This window comes from Enhydra lutris, unplaced genomic scaffold, assembly GCF_002288905.1.
Source record: "Enhydra lutris kenyoni isolate GAN:26980312 unplaced genomic scaffold, ASM228890v2 scaffoldscaffold18, whole genome shotgun sequence".
In the NCBI taxonomy this organism is placed as follows: Eukaryota; Metazoa; Chordata; class Mammalia; order Carnivora; family Mustelidae; genus Enhydra; species Enhydra lutris.
The window spans coordinates 15,385,126-15,412,887 of record NW_019154102.1 but is presented as its reverse complement, the minus strand read 5'-3'; the positions used below and the strand labels follow the sequence as shown (position 1 = coordinate 15,412,887).

Genomic DNA, 27,762 nt, shown 5'->3' with positions numbered 1-27,762 from the left:
CATTTCTAGGTGTAGGGTATTAAGTGATCATTTGAGATCAGCCAATCAGGAATACTGCCCTGTAGTTTTTTCTTGGTTGTTACTTTTTAGGGAGTACATGAAGGCTTCTGTCCATAAGCTGTCTTGACTCACTTCCAGTATATTTTTTTCTTTCTGATGGTACCAGGAATTTGCCTTAGTGTAATACCTGCTTTTCATCTTGGTTTCCTTTCTCCCTTTCCATTTTTTAAACAGCCATGCAAAGTCCACTTCATATACGAAGCTTTTATTGTTGGTTGCTACCAGGAAACAGGATTGACAAATACAGTGAGCAGTGAGGAAGTGACAGTTTCAAACAATCTCAAAAAACACTAGTTATAGTTGCATAGTTGTTACTATTCCATACCAGAGTAACTTGTTTAGTTCATTTCACCCAGGTGTACTTTCTAGTCTCTCTCCTAACCCATAGTAGAGTCTCCTGTTCTTATTTAGGAAGGACCCCCACCCAATCTTGTATGGGATTTGATTTGTGGTATCAGAAAACCCAGACTACTTAACTTGTAGGAGCCACAGTTTCTCTATTTATAAAATGGGGATAAATGAGTTAATGTATGTTGAATTAATATATGGGTTTCAGTTCTAGCTTTGCCAGATATTACCTTTTTGGCCTTGAACCCAGTAGTGGCCTTTCTGACTAACACACTCAGTTCCCTTATCTGGAAAATGGAGTTAATAAGACTTTCCTATCTAATTCACAGGGCTATTGTGAGGGTCAAATAAAATAACCTTATGTGAAAGCACTTTGCTAATTAACATTCTGTGCAAGTGCAAGATAGACTTTAATCCAAGGTTGATTCAAGTTGACACCCCTTTTGATTTAAAAAGATTCCCCTATGCTTTCCAAAGCTTGCTTTTAATTTCTCTAGATATGGGCCCCCTAGGTCAAGAAGATATTTGCTTATCTGGCCCTCACGGATTAGCCTTTCTCCAAATGTCAGACTACCCCGCACTGTCCTGTAAGACTACTTCTGTGGTCACCCCAGCTCCAGTCCCTTTCCTTCAACCACTTAAGAGAGGTTGCTACAATATTAAAATATTTTAAATGCACAGAAATATTAATAATTAATCACCATCAAGGTAAGGTGATAGTTCAGTTTTCACTTCCAGCCACTCTTATCAATTCTAAAAAAATACTGAAACTGCAGCTACCTTCTAAGCCATTGCCTAACACAAGGTTTAGTAATAACCATTTAAGACATCAGATGATGAGGTAAGAAAGCAAACATTTGTTAATTATCTTACTACGTACCAAGTATTATGCCAAAAATAGGGGAAATTCCCCTCCTAAAAACAAGCTGTCATCCTCAATTTGAGATTAGAACAGTGGTACTCATAGGGTGAAGGGTGAGAAGGTGGGACATTTTTGATCATCACAAGTAGGGATGCCACTGGCACCTAAGGGGTGGAAAGGCCAGGAGTGCTACCAAGCCTCCTGCAGTGAACAGGCCAGCCACCCCACAATATCAAAATATCGGTAGTGCTGAGGTTGAGAAGCCCTAGTTTAGAGGAGCAAATATTGTCCACGTGAAAGATGTTAACTGCTTTCCCATCAGGATGAAAATATCTTGTCCCTGTAAGTGGTAGAATATCAGTGTGTCATTTAGCTATCCTGATGGGGGGAAGACTAGGTGTTTGCACAGGGGGTGTCCTGTATTTTGGGAAAGGGAACGTGGACTTCACTTCCTCCATTGCTATATTAAAAGGCTTAAAGTCATTGACAGGCAATATTAACCTCATATTCCTTTTGGCTCCATTGTTTCTTCTATCCTTTCTTTTATGGAAGAATGCTGCTTATTAATCCTGCTGATTGTGAAAGAAGGTGATTAGATTTTCACTCTTATCAAAAAACTGCTGTAAATTCACCTCCCTTCAATGGTAGCTTAATTGGTTTCATAAAATGGCTCCTCCACAAATATACCAAAACAGTTCTGTTTGAGTCATCCTTTTGAAATCAACCAAAGGGGAACTCTAGTGTAGATGGGAATCTGTTTCATTAGAGATAATATATGCAGTCCACACCATTTTTCACCATAAAAGAAGCATTTCATGTTTTAAAACATTTTTGTGGTTTTTTTTCTCAGCATCCCTTTGTGCCTATTCACTTCCCCACCAAAATAGAAGTGTTAAAAATATTATGTAAACATCTACGTAAGATCAGTTTTGCTCTTTGTTTAGTATTTGTTTTGCTTCTTTTTATTTTTCAGGGCAGGAGTTCTGTGTTTAGTAGGTAGTAAGCAAGAGGCTGTGTGCAATGTAAATAAAAGAAAAAAACCGTGTTATGCTGAGGGAGCAGTTTGAACAAAGATTGATTTCCTAGTTTTCCTTCTTTTAAGTGAAACTGACAATTATATGTTAAAGAAAGTCATTCCTTTGGGAAGAGTTGATACAAAACTTTAAACAACAAATGATTGGAATGTTTTATCAGTCAAATTAATGAGACTGTTTATAAGAAAACTATATAGTTTATAGCTCTTTTTTTATGTTTTCCCAGCCTACACAGAAAATAACACTATTTTAGAATGCGTTTCTTTAAAACAATTTAACTAGGGAAGGTCCCTGCCAATGAAAACATGCTTACTTTCTAAGGATCAAGCAGAGTTTTAAAATAATAGGTATTATAGGAAGCAGCCTTATTATTAGCAAGATTTTTTTCTTATCATTTTTTCCCAGTCTCAGGTAGAATTGTGCTATTTAATGTTTTTGTTTTTTTTTTTTAAGATTTTATTTATTTGACAGACAGAGATCACAAGTAGGCAGGCAGAGAGAGAAGGAAGCAGGCTCCCCGCTGACCAGAGAGCCTGATGCGGGGCTCGATCCCAGGACCCCGGGATCATGACCTGAGCAGAAGGCAGAGGCTTTAACCCACTGAGCCACCCAGGTGCCCCATATGCTATTTAATGTTTTTTTTGTTAGATCATTACATTGGGATAGAACTGAATATATGAGATCAAACCAGCTAACTTAATTGAGTATCAACAGGTGGGGCCAGTAATTGAGGCACTGGAATATACTTTATAGAGATACTCATTTCACATTCTCAAGTGAATTTAGGAATGACTTTAGGAATTAATTTTGAAGAATTCTGTATTTTATTCAGATTTTAAATATAGAGAATACAGAAGGAGGGTGGGTACAAGAGCACCATCTAGCAACTTGGCTTTGTTAAAGATTCTAAACCACTCAAAATCATGACTCTTCAAAACATGTAAAGATTCTAACACTTCTTTCCAACAAAAACCTGTCAACAACATGTATTAGAATTACAATGAAAGTTTCCAGAAGTAGCTGTCATAACATATGTTATTCATAGTTTAAGAATGCCAAGTTACATATCATTGGTTATATACCATTTTGAACTTAAGAAAACTTTATCTTGGGTGATTTAAGTGTATAAACAGTACTAAAGTACTAAAAGTACACTAAAGTGTTTTATTATGGGTTTCAGATTATTAGATACAGAAGTAAAAGCCAAGCTTGAGTGTGTTCCCGTGATTGAAACTTTGATATTACTGATAAAATATCCCAAAATCTAAGGTACCTAAGAAGAGTAAGAATAATTGAAAGTCTGTTGATTTTCCTTGGCTAATTTGGCCAGGGTCTCTAGGAAGTATGGAATGGTGGATGTATGCTAGCCCTATTCCAGTTACTTGTCAAAGCTAAAAATTGTTCCTTTTGCTATCAAGGCGATGGGACTAAATCTATAGTCCTACATGTACATTCCTTATAAATTCTTATGTTAGAACCAGATGGTCCTGTATTTTTTACAGCTCTAAAATTCTCTTCATTCGACTTTAGTCCCATCATTTTTAGAAATGAGGGAACATTGCTTTGTTCAAAGAACTAGAACTAGAACATAGGCTAATATTTGTTAACCATGCTATACGCTAGTATCAGCCAAATATGGGCATTCATATATATCACTTTCAGATTTCGGCCATATATGTGTACTTATCGATACTATTTAATACTATTAAATTGACTTACCTCTTTAAGTGTTTCTAAAAGGAACATTTTACTACTATAAATGAAAAATTATCACTTCCTAAAAATAGAAAGTAACTCTAAATCGGAGTCTAAATCAAGACAAAGACACAATATTAAAATTTAGTTTAAACTTTAAATTTAATTCTTGTTATTAAATTTTTAATTTTTGCTGTTCTTGGTTAGAAATGTATCAAAGCAATGTTTTTTGTGTTTGATGGCAGTACTTTAATTTCTAACAAGAAAAGCACAGTTAAAGCTTCTAATTAAGCTTTGCTCAGCTTTTTGTAATGGGATGTTTCTGTGGGGGGGAATAAGAGGGTATGAATTCTTGTTTGTATATTAAAATCTGATTTAATATAGATTAGAAGGTCTTGGTAAATGGACCAAAATTGTTCTTTGGTTAATTTGAATTAATTTGTTTTAAAACTCTTCAATTTTTTCATTGAAGGTTTTAGTTAGCTTCATGTTATTTCTTTTTCTAAATGGAGGATATGATCAGTATTGTTTATTTTACTGAAATAAAACATTTCTTTGGGGAGTTGAGAGGATTTTTTTTTTCATAGAATTGTAGCTCTATTTTTTTTTTAATTTTTTTTAAAGATTTTATTTATTCAACAGACAGAGATCACAAGTAGGCAGAGAGGCAGGCAGAGAGAGGGGGAAGCAGGCTCCCTGCTGTGCAGAGAGCCCGATGCTGTGGGGCTCGATCCCAGGACCCTGAGATCATGACCTGAGCCAAAGGCAGAGGCTTAACCCACTGAGCCACCCAGGTGCCCCGAGAGTTGAGAGAATTTTGTAGAGTATTTGAATGGAGGAAATTTTTAAAAAATAGTTCTTAAGTATATTTTATTTATTTAAAATAACCTCAGTGTTTCTTAAGTTTACTAACAATAAAAATTAGTGTGTTTGAATTGCTGGTCTAAATGTGTATGTCAGTTATGAGGGTTAAAAGAGGGTCAGAATGGTTAAGCCTTCTTTTACTTGTTCTTACTCATTGGGCTACAAATAGTCTGTTGCCTTCTCTCCAAAAGTGCTGCTGTAGAGGCTGTATTTCACTGTACTACAGAAGAAGACAAATAGGCATTTTTCATTCATTTTGTTTCCTGTGAAACTTGTTGGTGGAAGTATAAAGTCAGGAGACTGTCATGGGTTAGCTAGTAAGAGTTGTGAAAAACCTTTGTAACAGGTCGAACAGGAAGATCATGGAGAGAATAGATGTAGGAAATAACTAGTCCCATTAAGCTGCTGATGAAATAGATATAGTATTATGGGGATTGTTTATTGTAGCATTTCTTCTGGCTTATCAGAAATATTAGTCTTGTTTTTCCTGTCAAATTTATATTCTTAAGCTTTTTAATTTGAGATCACTGTAAATTCATATGTGGTCATAAGTAATAAGACAAGAGATTCTGTGTACCCTTCACACAGTTCCCCCCAATTGTAATATCTTGCAAAACTATAGTAAAATATCACAACCAGAATATTGACACTGGTAAAAAACAGAACATTTCCATCACCACAGGGGTCCTTTCTGTTGTCTTTCTGTTGCCACGCCTACTTCCCTTTTATTCCCACCTACTCCTTAACATCCTAGCAAGCATTTTTGTTTTTCCCATTTCTATAATTCTGTCATGTTAAGAGTGTTACATAAATAAAATCATTTATGTAACCTGTTGAGGTTAGCTTTTTTTTTTTTTAACTCAGCATCATTCTCTAGAGATTCATCCTTGTTATTTCTTCTGTGTTCCTTTTTATTGCTGAGTACTAGTGCACAACATGAATGTACCACAGTTTAATCATTCACTCAGTAAAGAACATCTGGACTATTTCCAGTTTTTGGCTATTATGAATAAGGCTGCTATAAGATATTCATGTACAGGTTTTATAACATAAGTCTTCATTTCATTTCTCTAGGATAAATGCCAAGGTGTGCCATATATAATTGTCTTAAATATTCCTTTACATACATTTGAAACCACCTCTGACAGTGTTAATAATTTTTGCTTTGACTTTCAGACATACTGTAGAAATCCAAGAAAAGGAAAGTTCTTTGTATTTACCTGTATTTTTACTTACCATGTTCTTTCTTCTTTTCTGATGTTCCAGGATTCTTCTATCAGTTTTCTTCTTAGAGAATTTCTGCTAGCCATTCTAATAGAGTAGATCTGTGGTGACAACTTCTGTTTAATTTTCTCTCACCTGATACTGTCTTGATTTCCCCTCCATTTTTGCCAGGTATAGGATTCTGGGTTGACAGTTCTTTTCTTTCAACACCTGAAAAAGATATGTTACTTTCTTCTGGCTTCTATGATGTATTTTGGCATGGATTTTTTTAGGTTTATGCTCTGTGAGTTTTGTTCAGCTTGAATCTGTGGTTGTGGTTTCTCTTTCCCAATTTTGCTAAGATTTCAGCCATTATATGAATACTTTTTCAGTTCCATTCTCTTTCTTCTCTTTCTGGGTTCCAGTGATACAAATATTAGATCTTTTGCTGTGATCCCACAGGTTCATGAGGCTCTGTTCTTTCTTCATTTTTTTTTTCCTCGTCTTCTTGTCCATTTTCCCTCCTCCTCCCCCTCCTCCTCTTCCTTCTTCTTCTTCTTGTGTATTTTCCCTTCTTCTCCTCCTTCTTCTTACTGATTTTCCCTCCTCCTCCCCTTCCTTCTCCTCTTCCTCCTCTTATTCTTGTCTGTTTTCCTTCTGTTGTTCCTCTTCTTCCTCTTCTTGTCTGTTTTCCCTCTATTGTTCAGATTAAGTAATTTCTCTCTTCTGGTTCACTGATTCTTTATTGTGTCACTTTTATTCTGCTGGTAAGCCCATCCTAAAAAGTGAGCATTTAAATTTTTGTCTCTTTGTCCAGACTTTTTTGTTTGTCTCAAATATGTTTGCATCTTACATTTTTATCATGATTGGTTTAAAATCCTTGTCAGGTAATTCTGATATCTCTGTCATCTCAGCTTTTTTTTTTTTGCATTGTCTTAAATCTTTATAGTTCTTAATACAATGAATGGTTTTCTGTTGAAACCTGGACATTTTGGTATTATGTTCTGAGACTCTGGATGTTACCTAAACCTACTATTTCCACTGTCTTTTTCTCTCATTGCCTTGGCTGGGGAATAGTGGCTGCCTCCTTTTTACTGCCAGATAGGCATAGAAGTCCAGGTTCCATACTCAGCCTTCATTGACACCCAACGCAAGGGAATCCTTGTTACTGCCATGTGGCGATGGAAGTCCAGGCTTCCCTGACACTGCTAGAGTAGAGGTGGGGGCATGTTACCAACCAGCAGGGCGAAAGTCTTGGATCCCTACTTGGCTGCCTGACAGTACCTTGGTTGGGGGCAGGGGACTAGGCTTCTTTATTATGGCCTTGTGAGGTGGAAGTCTAGGCTCCCCACTAGGCTCTTGCTTGTGTGGGCAGTGGTAGGGCCAGTGTTTTCTGTGGTGGTTGGCTATAGTAGAGTAGTTATTGTCAAAAGTTATCTCTCTTACTAAGGCTGCCCCTTCCTCATTCCCTTAACTGGAGAGATAAAGCTTTGGGGGTGGCTTTTTGTTTGTTCATTTGTTTTTTGTCTCTGCCAATTGCTATTTCCAGATTGCTGGATTGTTCAGCTCTAAATCTGAGATATAGTAACCATAAAGAAAACGCAGAGAAACTCAGCACTGTGTCACTCCTTGTGCCCCAAGGTCCCTAGCTGGTCTGTCTGCTCTCTACTTTTTAGAGTCTTCTTATGTTTTGTATATAATGTCCAGAGTTTGCAGTTGTACTTAGTGGAAATAATAGGGAAAAATTACTCCTATTCCATCTTCCTAAAGTTACCAAATTTACATTTTTAAACTATTTAAATAGTAGAACTAAATATATAACTATTATTGGGGAAAATGTCATGCACTTTCTGTATTATATGATAACTTTGCATAATATTGTGCTCACAAGGACTGCTGGAAGATAACATCTTTATTTAAACTGAAATTCATTGTTCACACTATTAATGAAAACTTTTTGCCTCTAGGAGATAATGCAAAAGGTGTCCCAAGGCTCCTGAACAGTGAACAAAGATTTGAGAAAGACAGCCAAGCTCATGTTTTCTCCTGATCAAGAAAATCATCCATCCAAAGCACCAGTAAAATACGGTGAACTCATTGTCTTAGGGTAAGTTTTCTCCATCTGATGACACATAAAATTGAATAATATATAGTGACTTTAACATCCAGATTGAAATTACTTTTTAGATTGTATATCCTATCTATTTCCAAAAATGATTTAAAGCTACAGGATAATTATCTCAAAATAATACTGATAATGTTAAATCAAGAAACTCTTAATCCTCATTTTTATGCCATCTCTTAAAAGTGCTCAGGTATGCATAAACTTTGCCTTACCGTTACTCTCAGAAAGAACAAAGCTTCTTAAAGATGAAAAATGTAAAATCTAAATGTCTAAAGTCATATAATTACTCCATTTGTCTTCCCTGTCCCATCTTTTAGAAGAGTTTGCCTCAGCTGCCTTTACCAAAATCCCTTCCCTGTTTAGGTCGTTTCACGTAAGTTAGTATTTATTTGTTCCTTTGTCCTTCTGAGATAGTTGTTTCTTTATGCATATGGTCCTATTCTTCTTGTAATAGAGTTGTACAGGCTAAAGATATGATGACTCTGAAGCCCAGAGTCTCACTACTTGTTTGCTTCCTAAGTGTTCTCATCCATACAACTTACATAGACATAATCTAAAGAATAAGGAACAGGTGATTCCATATTTCAATTTATTCAGTTTAAACTTGCATTAACTGTCAAAACTGAGAATATTAGTCCATTAGCTAGAGATTTCAGAAACTAGAAATTGCAAATTTTACTTTCCCCCGATGTTTCTTTTCTTCTGTCTAGAAATCAGCTCTAGGAACAATTATATGACTTTAGATATTTGAAACAACATGTTTTAGTCATGTTGGTACAAGTTCTTGTTTAAGTGAGAATGTGTCCCTTGTTTCAGAGAGAGTGAGAGAAAGTCAGAAGATAATATGGAGTTAATGAGCTTGACTAGAAGGCATGAATGCTAGATTCCAGTGCCTATTCTACCATTGCTAGTTATATGACCTTGGGCAAGTCACTTCACCATTCTGGGTCTTGGTTTCCTCTTCAGTAAAAATGACAGACAAGATCATCTAAGGCCCATTGAGACCTAAAAATCTCTTTTCTCAAAAACAACTTAATACAACTTCAGATCACATAGATCTTAATATAGTAATGACTAACAGCTTCTAATTACCAAAAATTATTCAAAGTTAAATTCTTCTCAGGAATTTTGAGTCATTTGAAGACTGGAATTTAAAATTTAGTATATGGTTTAAACTGCCTTTCTTAGCCCAGCAGTTTCTCATAGTAGTTGTCTCTGTATCTGGCACTTGATTTCTTAAAATACAAATAATACTTCTTTCCAGCCCTCAGGAGAAATAAAGCTGGATAAGGTTGTCAGTTTGGTGTTATTGCTACTTTAGAATAGAGTTTTGAGCTACACAAACACAGTGTTTGGGAATAGAGAGTATATCCCCAGAAGAGAAACAAGTCAAGTAACTAAGCAGACAGAACAGTCAGGATCCACAGTGGGACCGGTGGCAAAACACAGTCTAGAATTAGTGTTGTATTAACTAAGGGGTGTGACTCTGAGCTCTTAGCAAGGCTAGCAAGATTAGCAAGGGCTTTCTCCAACAGAAATCAGTGTGTTTTATTTTTTGTAAAGAATCAATATAATTTCTATATATGGCAGTTTGAGTAAAGCCCCTTCTCTTCCTTGTCAGCCACTACTGTAGGCCATTTTACAATCACATTCTCCTCCAACCTCATAACTGTCCCTGGTCCCTCCTTCATTTTCCTTCAAGATTGACCAACTATATATGAGAGACCAGGAAACAAACCAAAGATTTGTCAGGGGGCAGGGGACAGTGAATGAGGAGAGATTATTATTAAGCCACTACTCAGGCCAAATGAAGCAAAAAAGAATTCAAAAAAGCATGACACAAACACCTGGATTCAAATTCTAGTATTTCCATTGTCACTTGTGTGACCTTCAGAAAATGACTTAATTTCCCTGAGCCTCTAAGGAATTTTATTCCCCTGAGGAATAACTTAAATTCCTAACCAGTAAAAGCTGAGTGATGCAAATCTCTAGAGTTTTTATGAGGATGGATTAAATGAGGTGCTATATGGTAGAGAACACAATAGTGCCTAATACACAGTAAACACCCAAATGTTTTCTTGTGAACTTCTTTCCTATCCAATCCTCACTTACTTGCTTATTTTCAGGACATGTATATAGTATCATGGAGAAATGGTTATAAGATCTGAATGACAAAAATGTGTTTTGTCACTGTTTAGCGGGCATCTTAATTGGATAGGTTTTCCCAACATAATGTGAATGTGTATGTGTGCATTCATGTCCTAAGACTTACCATACTTATCAAATGAGTCTAAAAATTTCTTATTTCAAAAGTTAAGCTATTTAAAATATTTAGTTGACAATTAAAGGAGATTCTGTTTTAGACAATTCATACTGTACTTTTAAAGGTTGTATTAGCACATGCAAACATCCACCTTTTAAAAAACATAGAATGAGTCATAAGGAATCAGATATGCCATTAATCAGCTCTTGTTTATCTTGAATAAAAGGGAAGAAAAATACAGATAATTTAAAGCTATTTATAATCCAAAAAATACTTCTTTGTGGCTTGGAATGTAACCAGAATATCATTTTGTTTCATACTCAAGACAGCTGGTCTAGGGATCAGCAATTACTGAAAGGAATTTGAGATACTTACAGTGTGCTAATAGATAATTAATTGGAGATCGATCCATATTTTAAGGCAAAGTAAAACATTTGTTTCAGAATTGTGTGGTTCTTACAAGAGATCACCTAAACTTTTTTCCCCCCACCAGGTATAATGGATCTCTCCCAAACGGTGACAGAGGAAGAAGGAAAAGTAGGTTTGCTTTGTTTAAAAGACCTAAGGCAAATGGGGTGAAGCCCAGCACTGTGCATATCGCTTGTACTCCTCAGGCTGCAAAGGTAAAAAGCAAACAAACCCAAATTAAACTAAAGTTAACTTGAGAAATTGAAAGACCCGTACATGTTGTTTATGTTCTCTAGGGTTCCCTTCACATTCTGTACCAGAAGTTTCCTTTTGTTTCGATGGGAGCAGACACTTTGGAGACATTACTTGAAAGGCTGCCATATGGAAGGGCATCAGACTTTTTTTTTTTTTTTTAATGACAAACCAGGATCAGTGGGTAGAAATTAGGAGTAAACATTCCCTTTCAATAAGAAATTTTTAAAAAGGTAGGTTGGGACCAGGGCTTTATCTAGTATTGAGAATTATACAGATGTCTACCCTGAGAAGTAGGGAGTTTCCACTGTTACTAGAGGGGCCTTGCCAATGAATGTAGTTTATAATAAGCATACTCAGGTAGTAGAAGCATTGTTTAGATGAGGTGATTTTTTTAAACTAAGGGTTAATTGTGTGATTCTTACAGGAGATCTTTATCAAAGATTCTGCTTATGCTCTTATTTTTTTGTTTGCTTGTTTTATGGGCCTCAAAGCTTTTAACATAGTGCCTTGAACAAAATGGACCACAGTTAACTGTTAAATTGAATCAAAACTATAAGAGCAAATACCCAACTGTATTGGCTCCTTTTTCTTTCCCTGCCAAAATATCCAGAACCTGAGCCATCATTTCAGGACACTTGGGCTTTTCCTGGAGTGATAGACAGTTTAGGGGGAATTTTAAATCTTTACATTTCTGTGAATTCTTCTACTTCCAGTTTCATAATACAGAATTAGTATTGGATATTGTGTTGAGTGAATAAAAATTACAAAGTCTCTCATCTTCTGGAAGCAATTGTATCTTTAGCTAGGCAGCTCCAACATGTGCATTAATATTATACCCCTCAGATATATCTTTGTAAGTTAAATGAACAAGAGATGGAGAAATTGGCATATGGTGACTTGTTTTAGGTCATAGCTCCAGTCCCTGAAGTTAATTGAATTTTTGTATACCACATGGTGTCTAGAACAGTCTTCATGGCTTGATGCGGCCGCATCTATTACTGCTTGAAACCCAGTAAATGTAGAAAAGGGACAATTTCTTTCAAGTGTTTCTTTTTGCTCCTTTGCAGAGAAAGGTTGTGCTAAGCAGGTAGTGAGAGTGAATGAAAGCTAATGACCCATCCCGTCGAGGAGCTCGATGCCAGACCTGTCCCTGCAGCAGTGCTCTTGCATTGGGTGTATGCCACTTCTTTGTGCAGGGTTGTTACATCTGTTGTCCCCAACCACTAATGCCATGTAAGCCTGCAAATCACAGCCAGAAAATGCTCCTACGTATTTCCAAGTGCCCCTTTCACAGCTACTACTACCTCTGGTTGAGAACCACTAGCAGAGGGAAAATAGTTATAATCCCTATATCTAAAATACCCTGTTCTGGCAGTCATCTGGGATAAGGTTAAACTCTGCCTTTCAGTCCAGTGAGAACTTAACTAGACATAGTTCTTACTCTTAATCTAAGACTAGGTTTAATTGCTAAAAAAGCCAGAGATTACAATGTCAAAGTACACAAAAACCTGTGTTTTTTAAATCTCTCTAGCCATTAAGAACACGTTACTTCCAAGATTCTGGGCAGTTATTTGATTGAAAAATCATTGCTTTATGCTAAGTTAAAGTAATTATAGGTTTTAAAAATCTATAAACAATTTTATATTTATTTTTAAAACATCAGCAACATGCATGGGAATGATCTACATGCATTAATGAGGTTAGATACCTCTATGAAGAGAGCAGAGTGAGAGAAACATGTAAGCAGCCTTGATACTCTGTTGAATTTAAGAAACCGGAAGCAAAAATGGCATTGTTATGCTTTGATAAAGCAGGGTAGTTGGTACCCAGGTGGTTTTTTAAAATTTTCTTTAAATATTTGAAAATTTCACAGCCTTAATTAACTTTAAATCTATTATTTTAAAGCTTTATCTATTACAGATTACCTACAAATTGAAACCAAGTAAGGTTTTATAATGCCACTGTTCTAATTAAGAAACGTTTTTTTGAATTTAGTTTCTTTGCTCTATGTCTTTGTATCTGTTTTCCTTTTACGCAACCTGTTTCCACTTCCTTTGTGCAGGTTTTCCCCCTTTCTGATATTATCTTCAACTCAAATACATAGAAAACGCCCAAAAACAAAACCGAAAAGTTCTTTTTAGCAATGTTTTTAGTTTTAGTTTGGGATAAGTCAGAAGTACAGTCGTAAGCATTATGTCCATTTCCTTTGGTGTAAGGTTTAATCATTCTACGAATTTTTCTGTATTTGCCCAGCATATGGCAAATATTTGTCACCTATAGAGTCACAGAATGATTAAGAAAAACATTTAACTCTGCGTGTTGCTAACTTGTTTATAACTCTGAATTACTTTAAATATAAGAATCTTATCTTGTAAAATTTTGTATTTTCTCCTTAATAAAGTATAATCGAGTACTATTTTCAGTTTCTACATGGGGTCTCATTTTGATTACTTTATAATTTAAAATATTTATAAGGGAAACCCAGATTTTACAGTGTTTTCATACAATGAAATTATGTTTACTCTAGAATCTTCAAAGTATTCTTGTACACCCCACTCAGTCTGAGTAACTACTATCACAGCTCACGTTACAGAAAAGTTACTAATTTCTATCTTAAATTTTGGGAGAAAATATGTCAAACATGTGATAGATTACTTTTCTTTTTTGAATTTGATTTGATTGGCCTACCAGCTAATTTTTGCTATTAATATTTTCTTTCTTAGGCAATAAGCAACAAGGACCAGCACAGCATATCATATACCTTATCTCGGGCCCAGACAGTGGTGGTTGAATATACTTATGACAGCAACACTGATATGTTTCAGGTACTATAACATCTGAATTTTTTTTTTTTTTTCCTTAAAAAAACAAAAAAGTTGACAACCTATTTTCAGTGACTTATGCTGTGGTCAGTTTAATGATTATCATATTTTAGTCATGTATTACATTAAAATATATATTGATTTCTAAATCTCATATATAGAAGTCAGCATAGCATGGTTAAGAAATGGGCTCTGGTTGTGCTCGCTTCGGCAGCACATATACTAAAAAAGAAATGGGCTCTGGTGAACATTACTTAATCACTCTATGCCTCAGTTTCCTCCTGTGAAGTGTAGATAATAGAGCTTCCTTCATATGACATTTAGGAGACTTAAATGTGTTAGTACATGTAAAGTGCTCAAAGCTGGGCCAGGGAGCTGGTAAACACTTAGCAATTAATAATAGTGGTTATAAAAATAGCTTAGTTAGCTGTTACCAGAAAAAAAAAAAAAAAACAAATATTCTGCACATACTTGTGACTTTTTTTTGCCACTGTTTCCCACCTTTCTCTCTAGGTAGCAAAATATACAGGCAATCTCTAATTGTCTATATCATGTTTGTGATCAGACTTGTTTTTTAGCACATATTTTCGGCTACTAACGCAGTTAAAGTTTTTTTTTTTTTTTTTCCTCTCTTTTTTGTACCAATCCAGTGCTGATGTTTTCATAAACTTAATAGATGAAAGAACAGTCAAACCCAAAGATATAAACAGAATCCATGATGTCTTCTCTTGTTTGGCTTTGTAGAGCCTGGATTTTTGGAAACAAATAGAACATAAAGTACCCAATAATGTTGCTTTTGCAATTACTGTCCCAGTGACTTCTCAAATTTTTTTTGTTTTGTTTTATAAGATTGAACAGAAAAGGCCTGGAGATGTCTTTAATTATAACCAATAGCAAAATATTTCTCATTGAAGTCACTTTTTCCCCTCTAGCCCTTCCAGTAGAATACTGAATTTTTTAGAATTGTGTCTCTATAGTTAATATCAGAGTATGGATGTATGTTTGTTTATCTTTCTTGCTTTTGCCAAAAAAAAATTTAAAATAAATAACACCCATAATGAAGATTAAGGTTGGGATCTTAATGAGAACCTAACACAAGCTTTAGGATGATTTTCCACATTTTATTTCACTGACAACCAGTTAAAATAAATACGCTTAATTAGCTTTTTTAAAAAGTCAAGATGTTACCTAGATGTTTGACCCCAGACTAGAATTTTTGTTTCAGAAAATACCTTGTATTCATTTGTTTACCCCTTGTTTTTTGTCAATAAAGTTACTGAAGTCTTGTTAGTTAAAGGCTACAGTTAGTTGGGGGCAGAATTGGGATTAAACCAGGCATTCTGAAATAGAGAACAGTGTCTTTGCCATCTTATGAAGGTCCTTAAATAAGTTGCAACATTTTTTTTTCCTTTTCATAAAGGAATAGAGTTTTACTTAAATAGTCTTCATAATATTCTTTCTACAAAGCATGAGACCAGTGAAAAATCCAAACATTTCTACATTCAAAAAAAAAAAAAAAAAAAAACAACAACAACAGAGATATATCCGAAACTACCCTGATAAATTAACCAGTCTTTGAGGAACTGGTTTTATAACCATTCTGATATTGCCTGACTTCCACACTGAACAAAGAATATTTATTGTTCAATTCATCAACTATTCAAACTCTGACTCTCTGCATTGGTTAACACTAGTAAATAAAGGAGACATTACAAGTTGCTTATATTCATAGGTGGTACACTGGCAGTCTAAATATGAAATACAAGTTTCTGATTGGGTTGAAGAAGGGTGAGGGAAAGACTTCATAGTAGTGCTTTTTTATCCAGATATGTTTGGTTTTTGTTTTTGTTTGTTTGTTTGTTTGTTTTAATGAAATTTGAGTAGGATTTTATCAGTCCAGCCAGTAGAAAGGCATTCTGACAAAAGAGATGGCAAAGTGTGGTAGAAGATTGACCAATGAGGGGCACCGGGTGACTCAGTGGGTTAAAGCCTCTGCCTTCGGCTCAGGTCATGATCCCAGGGTCCTGGGATCGAGCCCCACATCGGGCTCTCTGCTCAGCAGGGAGCCTGCTTCCTCCTCTCTCTCTGCCTGTCTCTCTGACTGCTTGTGATCTCTGTCTGTCAAAATAAAAAAAGAAGAAGAAGAATATTGACCGATGAGCTGCTTGCAGCTACAATATACTTTTTGTGTGAATAGCAATGATAGGAAATTAAGCTGCATCAGTGGGATGCAAATTGTGAAGTCAGTTTCTAATTATTACAGAAATAAGAAACTAAGAAGTTTGAATAGTCTGTAAGGAACCATTAGGGTTTTTAATGAGAGTGGGAGGGAATGACATGATAAGATCTATACCTTAAAGCTAATAGTGGCAATTAGAAAGAGGAGGAATTACTAAAATTTATCTTATCACATAGTTGTATTTTGGCAACTGATCATGATCACATAGGTTTTTTCTCTTTGTAGATACTTAACATATCTTCCTTCTTACCAATCTTGACCAATATTGCTTTGATGTCTTAAATCTCCTCTAAGACACAGATCAAATATCAACTGTTTTGGAACAATCTCTCCTTCCAAATAAGTGCCCTTCTGAATATCTTGATTCTAAATACCAATCCTCAATCCATTCCTGGGCCTACATCTTTTGGATCTAAGGGAGTCTTTTATTCTTAGAACTATTTTTAGTTTCAAAAGGCTAAGACCATTTTCTTTGGATATCCTATCTTAAAATACAGGAAAAGGGACATCCAATCTTAAGTTTGTTAACCAGCCAGTTTTCTTCTAAAACTATCCAAACTAAAGAAAGTCTTATACTTGATGATAGGACAAAAATGCTAAAAGGATCTTATCTAAAAGTGTGTGGTTATGAGGAATTCTTGAGACTCAACTACGCTAAGAATGAATTTGAAGTGTCATCATCATTGAAGAGGGTCAGTGTTTTTTCTCAGTATCCACTTTCTTCAATTTTATGATATTACTTTATAACCAGTACATGAATGAACTCATCATTTTTAAATGTTTGCTTTAAAACCCTGTGACACTTGATCAGTTCTGTCATCTGTTTCCTTTTTTTCTTCTCAACTTTCATCTTTCAAAATGAAAATTTATTTACTAGCTAGTACCTCTGAAGATGTTTAATTTGCCCACCCATCCACCAGAACTCTGATCTGGGAACCTTGTCTCTCTAAAATACGGCTGAGAACCAGGAAGAAAATAAAAAGGACATCTAGGCATATAAAATTAAGGCCACATAGGCCACACACTAAAATTCCTTTTCTTTGCTCCCTAGAGAATCTTTTAGGTATTTACCAAGAACCTTTTGAAATACTATTCTTTAAAGTTTAGTTTTTTTTTATTTCTCAACCCACAGCAGAATAATAGTGACTAGTTAGAGGAGGGGTATGCTGCTAGAGTCAGGTATGCCCAACCGCAAGAAGTGATAGCTGACAACCTCACAAAACACACAAGAATATCTATAAAGTATACATAAGCCCTCAAAGGAAGCTATGTAAACCCATAACATAAGGGTCAGCCTTCTTGTACATTGCTCTATAGCACCTGAAGACATCACTGCATTCAGTGTAATATAAATGGTATTCATAATTCAATGTCCTGGAGTCATCATAACATAGTGTATGTTCACTGTATTCTGTTAAAGAAGGTAAATACATGGTAGCCATATTTCCATCCAAAGGGATTAAAATGAAAATCTGCAGCCATCTAGAAATCTCAGCCATCCTAAATTCTGCATTCCCTGAGGGTTTCATATATTCTGGATGGTAAGTTCCTACTTATTCCTATGCTCTAAATAATTATTAAGTCACAACAAGTTTGACAGATTAGTTTTCTAGGGTGTAAATGCTCTCAGAGTTATGTTTACACTTTAGAAATTTCAGAGGCTTAATGATTTCATCTTCTTCTACCTTTTTTTTTTCTTGTACCTTTCTTGAATGGATTTTCCACAGTGTTCCTTTCAATAGGTTTATAGATATTTCTTTTTCCCTTAGATTGGTCGGTCGACTGAAAGTCCCATTGATTTTGTAGTAACTGACACAGTTCCTGGAAGCCAAAGTAATTCTGACACACAGTCAGTGCAAAGCACTATATCAAGATTTGCCTGTAGAATCATATGTGAACGGAATCCCCCCTTTACAGCACGGATTTATGCTGCAGGATTTGACTCATCAAAAAACATCTTTCTTGGGGTAAAGAGCTTTTTTCCTGAATGGTGCATTATTTTTAACCATTTCTGTTTCCGAATTCCAAAGAACTGGAAGCTCACTATTTTTATTGCTACTAGGAGAAGGCTGCCAAATGGAAGACATCAGATGGGCAGATGGATGGTTTGACCACTAATGGCGTTCTTGTTATGCATCCACGCAATGGGTTCACAGAAGACTCCAAGCCTGGAATATGGAGAGAAATATCAGTGTGTGGAAATGTGTTCAGCCTGCGGGAAACCAGATCAGCCCAGCAGAGAGGAAAAATGGCAAGTATTGAGATGTAACTTCTTACTTACTTCCACTAAGCACATTGGGTGTGTTGGATTGAATGCATTACATAATTCCAAAAACTTAAATCTCTTGCTGTACACAGAGTACTTAAGTCTATCAAAAATGCTGACCACTAAATATTATACTAGAGGGTATTATCTTAAGGTTTCAATCAGGACCTTTAAAAATTTGTTCTTTCATATTATGTTAATATATTTTAAAACCTGAGCTTTCCTAAATTAGATAACACTGTGTATTTTCTACCTCTTTGGCCATGATATATATGGGAAATATTAGACTTACTGAGTAGCCAGGTGTTTTAATCATAAATTGTCTTTACTATAAGGCTGAGAAGAAATATGTTCCTGTTCAATATTTTATCCTTGATTTTCAGACTTAAATTTTTCATGACTGCCAGTAGAGTTTCTTATATTTAGTAATAATCATAGGAAATCTCAGTTCTTGAGTAAGGAGTATATAAGACCAAAACTCTCATGTAAAAATTGAAAACATAGTGGTGAATGTGTTTTTTGATTCTTGTTTCCTCTAGGTGGAAATTGAAACCAATCAGTTACAAGATGGCTCATTAATTGACCTCTGCGGTGCAACGTTGCTGTGGCGTACTGCAGAAGGCCTTTCCCACACTCCTACAGTGAAGCATTTAGAAGCTTTAAGACAGGAAATCAATGCAGCACGACCTCAATGCCCTGTAGGGTTCAACACACTAGCATTTCCTAGTATGAAGAGGAAAGATGTTGTCGATGAAAAACAACCATGGGTGTATCTAAACTGTGGCCATGTGCATGGCTATCATAACTGGGGAAACAAAGAAGAACGTGATGGAAAAGATCGTGAATGTCCCATGTGTAGGTCTGTTGGTCCCTATGTCCCTCTGTGGCTTGGATGTGAAGCTGGATTTTATGTGGACGCCGGCCCTCCAACCCATGCATTCAGCCCATGTGGGCATGTGTGTTCAGAAAAGACAACTGCTTATTGGTCCCAGATCCCGCTTCCTCATGGTACTCATACTTTTCATGCAGCCTGCCCCTTTTGTGCACATCAGTTGGCTGGTGAACAAGGCTACATCAGACTTATTTTCCAAGGACCTCTAGACTAACAGACAGTTGTCCTCCAGGACTACATTATAAATTTATAAGCTAAGTGAGTTGGGTTTTCCAACCTGTTGTCCATGTCACAGTTTCTCTGCTCTGGTCATTTGCATTAAGATGAAGAATTTTTTTAAACATTTATAATAAAAAGTAACAATTTCTGATCAAAAAATCTGGGAAACTCAAGGAAAAGAATTTCTGAAAGTACCAGACTTCTGAATTCTGAGTTTTGGAAATATATTTTGAGGATGAAAAGACACAGTCTAATTTGTTGCCTTCCTTTTAGTGTTTTTGAATCACCCATCCTCAGTGTTGAAAAATTGTTTTATATAACTGAGGGTACTGTTGGTTCAAACTATGTTAGTTTACAGTTTGTTGCAAACATTGTAAAATACAGCAACATGTATATTAACTTTTTTCTATTTATCTTTATTATAGAAAACATCTTAGAATGTTCTTGATAGAGTAGCATGGTAACGATGGTGTCACACTCTTGGTGTGAATGGTAGTTTAGTGAGCACAGCTCAAGGATTTGCAAGCTTAGAAAGAAGGACAAGAGAGCCTCTCTCCCTAACCCCTTCTAAATATGGAATTTGGTAAATTAAAATACTTTGTAAAACCAAATTCATATTAATTATTATTGTGTAAGAGCTGTTTGTTTTTAACCACATTGAATATAATCAGGAAAGTTTTTTTCTTAATGTTTCTCTCAAGTGTAGTATATAACAAAAAATGCTAAGAAACATTTTATATGCTCCTTTGAATATGCAATTTAATCTAGATTATCTATTTTTCTCCCATGATAACTAATCTGTTTTTAGTACCAGCAACATTTGGCAAGTTTATTTTTTAGATATAAACTGTGGTTCATCTGTTCACTGTTTCTAGAAAAAAAAAATTCTCATGAGAAGACGCATAAATTAACAAGGAGGAGAGTGACTTGATTTGCTTTTAGAAAAATAAATAAGTTGATTATTCTGTATGTGATCTTATCCAGGCATTAAGAAATGTAGAGAGATATAAAGGGTTCAATGACAATAGTGCCCCCTCTTTTTTTTTTAACCTAGCAGACCAGCCTTAACTTTGTGGGCTTTGAATCCTAAGGAGAGTTGCCACCGTGTGACTCAAGGAAATGTTTGGTTGGCAGATGAGCACCAGTGACAGCCGAGTAGAGGAACATACTTGCATGGTATGTTTATTCTCTCATTCCAATAAGTTCTTTGCTTAAAGAAGCAAGAAAACGTTTCTTCACTCCCTCCCCTCCCCTTTCTTTAATACACAAGGGAAGTATAGACAGTTGCACTACATCAAACCCTTTGTGACACTTGTAGAAATCAGTACACTTTTAGAGTAGACAGAATCTTTTTTTTTAATCTTTTGATTTGTTTTTCCTTTAGTTCAAAAGTTGTGTAATAATTGACTCTAGCAAATTTTCGTATGTGGTAGTATAGCTTTAATTTATCATAACTATTTCTATGCTGTTCTGAATTTTCTTTTGGTTTAAAAAAAAAAACCTGTTGCTTAGAAGCCATGAACTATTTTACTTTAATTCAACTTGTCAAAATTTCCTTGTTTTTAAAAAATGATCATTTGGGTTCACTCAGGAAATGCATGTCAGGAAACTTGTATTATAAGTTTACTAGTTGTGATGTATCCGTAACTGCTGTTACCCCCTTTTCAAAGAAATATAATTGATTTTGAAGTTTTCTAGTCACATGCTTTGTGACTAATGCAAGGAAATCAAGCCCTGTGTTGTATTTGTTCTAGTCATTTCTATTCAGGCTATATATTGTAGCTAATTTTTATTTGCAATTAATTTATTCAAACTAAGTAAATACTTTTCAAAATAGATACTTGAATTTGTCTCTGTGAGTTCGTTTTTGCATAACTGAGAATGGGAAACCAGAAATGAAAACTTGTGGACAAATCTACCCCTGACTTCAAAAATACTCACTTGAAATAGATAAAGAATTTGCATTTAATGTAACACTTCAAATCTCTGGTTCTTTTGGGAAAGCATCTCTTACTTATTAATAAAAGAACTTTGTTTAGTGGTCGAATAATTGATGCTTTAGTTAAGTCCTGCTACGGAGTTGGCTCTCTGCAAGAGTGTGATACTAGACAGTGCTTCACTGACTATGAAAAGTTAGGTTCATTTTCTACCAAATTCCAAGTTTTGAAAACTCCAATAATTTAAATCATTAGGTGTATTTCTGTTCAAGCATTTTGAATATTGGTTCTGTCATTTTGCTGATGCCTAATAGAACACTTTTAGTTACTTAGTTGTATTAAAGGAATATCAGTATCCTGGCCAAGGAGAAAAAGTCGTATTTAGATCTCCCAAATGTACTTGAAAGAAAGATCATCTTTACGGCTTAACTCTTTTATCAAAGTGATCTTACAATCTAAATGTCCCTTAATTTATATAGGGAAGTTCCCATCATCTAAAATGTTAGGGTCTTGATGTGAGATAGGCTAAATAACCCGAAGGAGGAGTCTTTTACCAGGCTATCTTCTGGAAGCTATAATTGCTTACTTCTACCATTTTAAAAATATTCTGGAACATTTAAAATAGGATAGGAATATATAATAATGTAAATAAATATATAATTACATCTAACCTGAGTACTCCTATTCTACTTTTCTCTCAGGATACCTCAAGAGCCATGGGTGATGCATGATCTTCTGACACATAGACTGAGTGAGTGAGGGCACCAGTGAAAGTCCATCCATTATTCTTTAGGACTATATTTTTCATATAAATTTAAACACTTGGGCCCTCATCCTGATGGGTTATCTAACTGTTTTATTCTACTTTAGAGACCACTAGCTAAGAGATCTATGATCCATTCTTTCGTAATTTGTGTTCCAAGCATTAACCCTGTAGCAAATCAGATTACCAAAATACTGCTTGGGGAACTATATTATTCTGTCACCCACTCCCACTTTCAGAAATAAGTATACTTTAAGACCATCCCCTCAAATTTTATCTACACATGCTTGCAACAGATATTTGAGTATCTGCTACACACCAAGCCACACTGGGTGATTTAACAGGAAAAAAATACCTGCCTTCATGGGGCTTATATTTTAGTGGGGAAGATAAAAGTGAATAAGAAAAATAAAAGACACAGCATGATAGATAGTGAATAGTGCTGAAGGTTCAAATAAAGCAGGAAAGGGAGATACAAAATGTCATGGGTGATGGGTGTGGGGTGTTTGCAATATTAAAGGGAGAGCAAGGGAAAGCCACACTTAGGGGAAGAGCATTTAGACAGAGGGAATAGAATTGCAAGAGTCTTGAAGTAAAAGTGTGCTTGGAATATTTCTGTAATAGCAAAATGGCAGTGTAGCTATATAGTATGAGAGGGAGGAGTAATTGGTAAGGCCAAAGAGGAAAAGGGATGAAACTAGATCATGGAGTGCCTCCTGAGGCTGGTTTTTATTTTGAGAGAGATGGGAGCTATAGGAGGAATTTGAGCAGGAAAGTAACATGATCCGACTTAATGTTTTTTATAGATACAAATAGACTGAAGTGATCAGGGGGAGACCAGTTAGACCATTGCAGTAACCCTGGAAGGAAATGATGGTGGCATGGGTCAAAGTGGTGGCGGTGGAGCCGGTTTGAAAAGTGACCAGAATCTGGATATATTTGAAGGCAGAGCTGACAATATTTGCCGGCAGATCAGACATAGGGTGTAAAAGGAGAGGAGTCAAGAATGACTTGGCCTCACCAACTGGAAGAATAGAATTACCATTTAAATAAAGTGAAGATTATGAGAAGAGAAGTTGGGGAGGAGGGCTCGCTACTTGAGAACCAGGAACAGAGCCCTGAACATTAGACTGAGACTCCTCTATTAGACAAGGTACTTGCCAAAGGCAAGCTGGCTCTGCTTTTTTTAAGCTGCTGTCAAAGTTCTTTTTTTTTAAGATTTTATTTATTTGACAGAGATCACAAGTAGGCAGAGAGGCAGGGGGTGGGTGGGAAGCAACCTCCCCCCTGAGTAGAGAGCCCCATGCGGGACTCAATACCAAGACCCTGAAATCAGGACGTGAACAGAAGGCAGAGGCTTAACCCACTGAGCCACCTAGGTGCCCCTGCTGTCAAAGTTCTTAACCATCATGAACAAAGTTCTCCATACATGCTCTGTTAGCTTAGAAACAAAAAGTGGTTCTCCTGATTAATGGCAAACTTCCTGTCATTAGATAGAGTTGGGACACCTCTCATGTTTGTCTCTTTGCTTTGGCTGCCCTCTGAGGAAATGCAGTTCTGTTTTCAACTATAGTAACTTCCTTTAACCAACGTGTTCTAATACAGTTTTTCTCCCTTCTCTTCATGTACATCTTTTTTCTGTTGCTCTTGCCTTAAAAAAAAACAAAAACAAAAAAGTCCTCTGGCTAAGAACAAAAAAAAGTCCTTAGAATCTTAATATTTTGCTGCTTCAAATTCTTTCTGGCAAAGTACAAGTTGTGTTTTGTTTTTAAAAATGTCAAATATTCAGATGTTTACAGAAAACAAAATTTTTTTTTAAAGATTTTATTTATTTATTTGAGAGATTGAGAGAGTGAGAGAGAGCATGAGAGCAGAGAAGGTCAGAAGGAGAAGCAGACTCCCCATGGAGTTGGGAGCCCAATGCGGGACTCGATCCCAGGACTCTGGAACCATGACCTGAGCCAAAGGCAGTCGCCCAACCAACTGAGCCACCCAGGTGCCCCCAGAAAACAAATCTTGAACCTATAAATCCAGATTTCAATATTCAGCTTCCCTTAAAGAAGTATGCCTGTATTTGATAATACTGTCAGCAGAAAACAGAGTAAATGAGATCAGAGTATCAGAGCTTCCCTAGTGACTGTTGTAAAGCATCATGTCCAAACATTCTGTTAGATGATCTGGTGGGAATACTGGTCTGTTTAGGTTGACATTAGATTGTAAACTCAGCTACGTGTGTTAAAGTTCAACCACAGCATAAAATAAATTCCTCACAACTAACATATGACTATTTGTTATGTGTCAAGCACTGTTCTAAATGCACAATTTTACATAGATTATTTAAAGCTGAAAAGAGCTCTGTGACACAGGAATTCATGTCCATTTCATGACAAAAACCAGGTACATTGTATTCTAGTATCTTGCCCAAGGTTCACATGGCCCATGACTACAGAAGTTGGAATTTGAACCTTGAAATTCTTGCTCCAGGGCACCTGGGTGGCTCAGTGGGTTAAAGCCTCTGCCCTCAGCTCAGGTAAATGATCTCAGGGTCCTGGGATCGAGCCCTGCATCAGGCTCTCTGCTCAGCAGGCAGCCTGCTTCCCTTCCTTTCTCTCTGCCTGCCTCTCTGCCTACTTGTGATCTCTGTCAAATGAATAAATAAAATCTTTAAGAAAAAAAAGAAATTCTTGCTCCATTCCTGTTTACAAAGCCACCATGTTTGCTCCTTACCCCTTTTTTATTGAGTGGGATTTGAAGTCTATTTCTTTCACTGTTTTTAAAATGATTTATGGTAGCTAACCAAAATTATAATTAAGAAGATTAAAACATCAATAACAAAAATTTTTAAATGAACAACAATAAAAAAAAAAGGGTTTGAAATTAGAACAAAGTAAGATAGAACCAGAAGTGGCATGAGTACATGAATGGATTTAATGAAGACCTATAGACTTGTTAGATGAGAGTCACAAATCAGTCTAGCACAAAGGTGTTTAGTGGGTTATTCGGTAAGGGCAACATGATCAGTTATAAGATCCGGGCAGCTGCTTAGAAAGTAACAGCAAACTCACTGATGAAGAAACTCACGATCATTTCTAATCCTACAACCAGAGAAATTCACATCCGGGAAATAGTGCCATTCCTTCATATAGGTAGATTCATGCAGGATTGTCTTTCTGTGACTGGCTTATTTCACTTAACACAATGTCCTTAAGGTATTATCCATATTGCATATTGTAAAATTTCTTTTTTAAGGCTGAATTGCATTCCAGAGTATGTATATACCATATTTTCTTTATCTGTTCACCTGTTGGACTTTTAGGTTGTTCCCATACCTTCGCTCTTGTGAATAGTATCATGGTGAACATGGGAGTGCTAGTATCTCCTCTGGAACCTGATTTCAATTCTCTTGGGTAATACCCAGAAACGGGATTGCTGGATCAAATGGTAGTTATATTTTTAACTTCTTGAGGATTGTGTGTGTGTGTGTGTGTGTGTGTGTGTGTGTGTTCCATAGTGACTGCACCATTTTGCATTTCCACCAACAGTGTGCAAGAATTCCAATTTCTCTACAATCTTGCCAGTGCTTTGTTGTCTTTTTTTTTTTTTAATAGTCAACCTGACTGGCACCTGGGTGTCTCAGTTAAATGTCTGCCTTCAGCTCAGGTCATGATCCCAGGGTCCTGAGATCCAGCCCTGTGTTGGGCTTCCTGCCCAGCAGGGAGTCTGCTTCTCCCTCTCACCCCCTCCAGCTGTGCTCTTGCTTGCTCTGTCTCTCTCAAGTGAATAAATAAAATGTCTTTTAAAAAGACCCAACCTGATAGATATGAAATGACATCTCCCTGTGGTTTTGATTTGCATTTCCTTGATGACTAGTGACATTGAGCATTTTCATATACTTATTGGCCGTTTGTATATCTTCTTAAGAGAAATAGCTATTCAAGTCCTTAGCCCATTTTTTTAAATCAACTTTAGTTGTTTTTTTAAAACTATTGAATCGTATGAGTTTCTTATCAGATACAGTTTGCAAATAAATTCTCCCATTCCACAGGTTGCCTTTTCGAAATTCTGTTGTTTGCTGTGCTGCGCAAAAGGGTTTTAGTTTGATATTGTACCACTTGTTTATTTTTGCTTTTGTTGCCTGTGCTTCTGGTGTCCTATCTGCTCCTTCCCCACTTTAATGAGAGAACACACTGAAGGAATTCTTTTTTTTTTTTTTAAAGATTTTTATTTATTTATTTGACAGAGACCACAAGTAAACAGAGAGAGAGGAGGAAGCAGGCTCCCCACTGAGCAGAGAGCCCGATGTGGGGCTCCATCCCAGGACCCTGATATCATGACCTGAGCCGAAGGCAGAGGCTTTAACCCACTGAGCCACCCAGGTGCCCCACACTGAAGGAATTCTTAACCCAGTTGATGAGCTATCATGGTCCCTCGCACAAGGTAGATGCTCAAAAACTATTTCTTAGGTAATTGTAGGAAACTGTTAGAACTCTGAACTATTAGCTACCAAAACAGTCTCTAAGTAGGAGCATTAAAAACAGTCAAAAGAATGAAGGTTACAGAAGCTATTTGTTTGATCAGAAAATGGTTTTTATTGGCTGAAAAGAGAAAAATGGAAAATGTAGAGACATAACAAAAGGTGACAATAGTAGGTTACTGGGCAACAAAAAGAAACCCAGGGATGATGCCAGAAGAGAACAAAAAGGATTCTCCTGGAGAAAAGACAAGGAATATCAATTACAGCCCAAAAGTATGTCATCCAGACTTGAAGGCCTGTCTTTGGTAGGAAAGGCACAAAAATCAATCCAAGACTGAAAGGGAAAATTAAGATCTGTCCACCTTGGAATTTCCTAAAGTGCTACTATATCATATTACTGTGTAACTATTATTAAAAATACAGAATATGAAACTAGGACTATCCCTCCATCAAGCAAGTTACAGTTGAGAAACCAAAGCCTAGTCAGGCAAAGTGGCTCTTGACTGATAAATTTGGTACTAGAACCTCTGTTTCCTATGTCCACCTAATTCAGGGACTTAGGTCACCAAGTTTCAGTTAAATTCCCAAGTTTTGTTTGTTGAAGCAGAGATAACTATGTTGCACTTTAATAGTTTCTATTTTTAAATTATAAGTGCCAGTAGAGTCAAAACATCAACTGTCCTAGTGTTATAAACAATGATTCCCAATTGTAGGGGATGATCTGCTTCAGAATTCTTTCAACTAAAAGGCTGCCTAGTTTGGAAATGAAAGACAAGAGGAAGTGAGAAAACGTGCAGTAGTTTGACTAATAGTCCTTTGGTACTCTGCATGAATCATTCAGCTAACAGGAGCACTCACTCAGTGACAAGGCTCTTCTTTCCCTTTATCTGTTTATTGTGTGGTTAGCACAATTGTTTTGCATACCACACCTATACGGGAATGCAGCACGTTCAGATACTCCTCATTTTGAATTGGCTTCTTTGTCAAACAACCTTTGGAAAATGAGTTATTTGAAATGGTGATGTAATGTCTC

The 27,762-nt window shown here is 36.1% G+C and overlaps 1 protein-coding gene across 5 annotated transcripts in view; it reads left to right on the top strand.

The window, feature by feature from the left end:
* Positions 1–27,762, top strand: part of LOC111148074 (pellino E3 ubiquitin protein ligase 1) — a 73,399-nt gene that overhangs the window by 38,464 nt on the left and 7,173 nt on the right. For 3 of the 5 annotated variants that reach the window (XM_022504460.1, XM_022504458.1, XM_022504459.1), the window contains 6 exons: positions 8,034–8,173; positions 10,948–11,077; positions 13,841–13,942; positions 17,948–18,145; positions 18,241–18,429; positions 18,984–21,505. In XM_022504460.1, the coding sequence (XP_022360168.1) occupies positions 8,103–8,173; positions 10,948–11,077; positions 13,841–13,942; positions 17,948–18,145; positions 18,241–18,429; positions 18,984–19,550 (1,257 nt within the window). In that variant the 5' untranslated portion in view covers positions 8,034–8,102 and the 3' untranslated portion in view covers positions 19,551–21,505. Of the gene's footprint in view, positions 1–8,033; positions 8,174–10,947; positions 11,078–13,840; positions 13,943–17,947; positions 18,146–18,240; positions 18,430–18,983; positions 21,506–22,193; positions 22,244–27,762 lie in introns of those variants that run through there. The other 2 variants (XR_002640670.1, XM_022504461.1) reach the window with 2 other exon arrangements.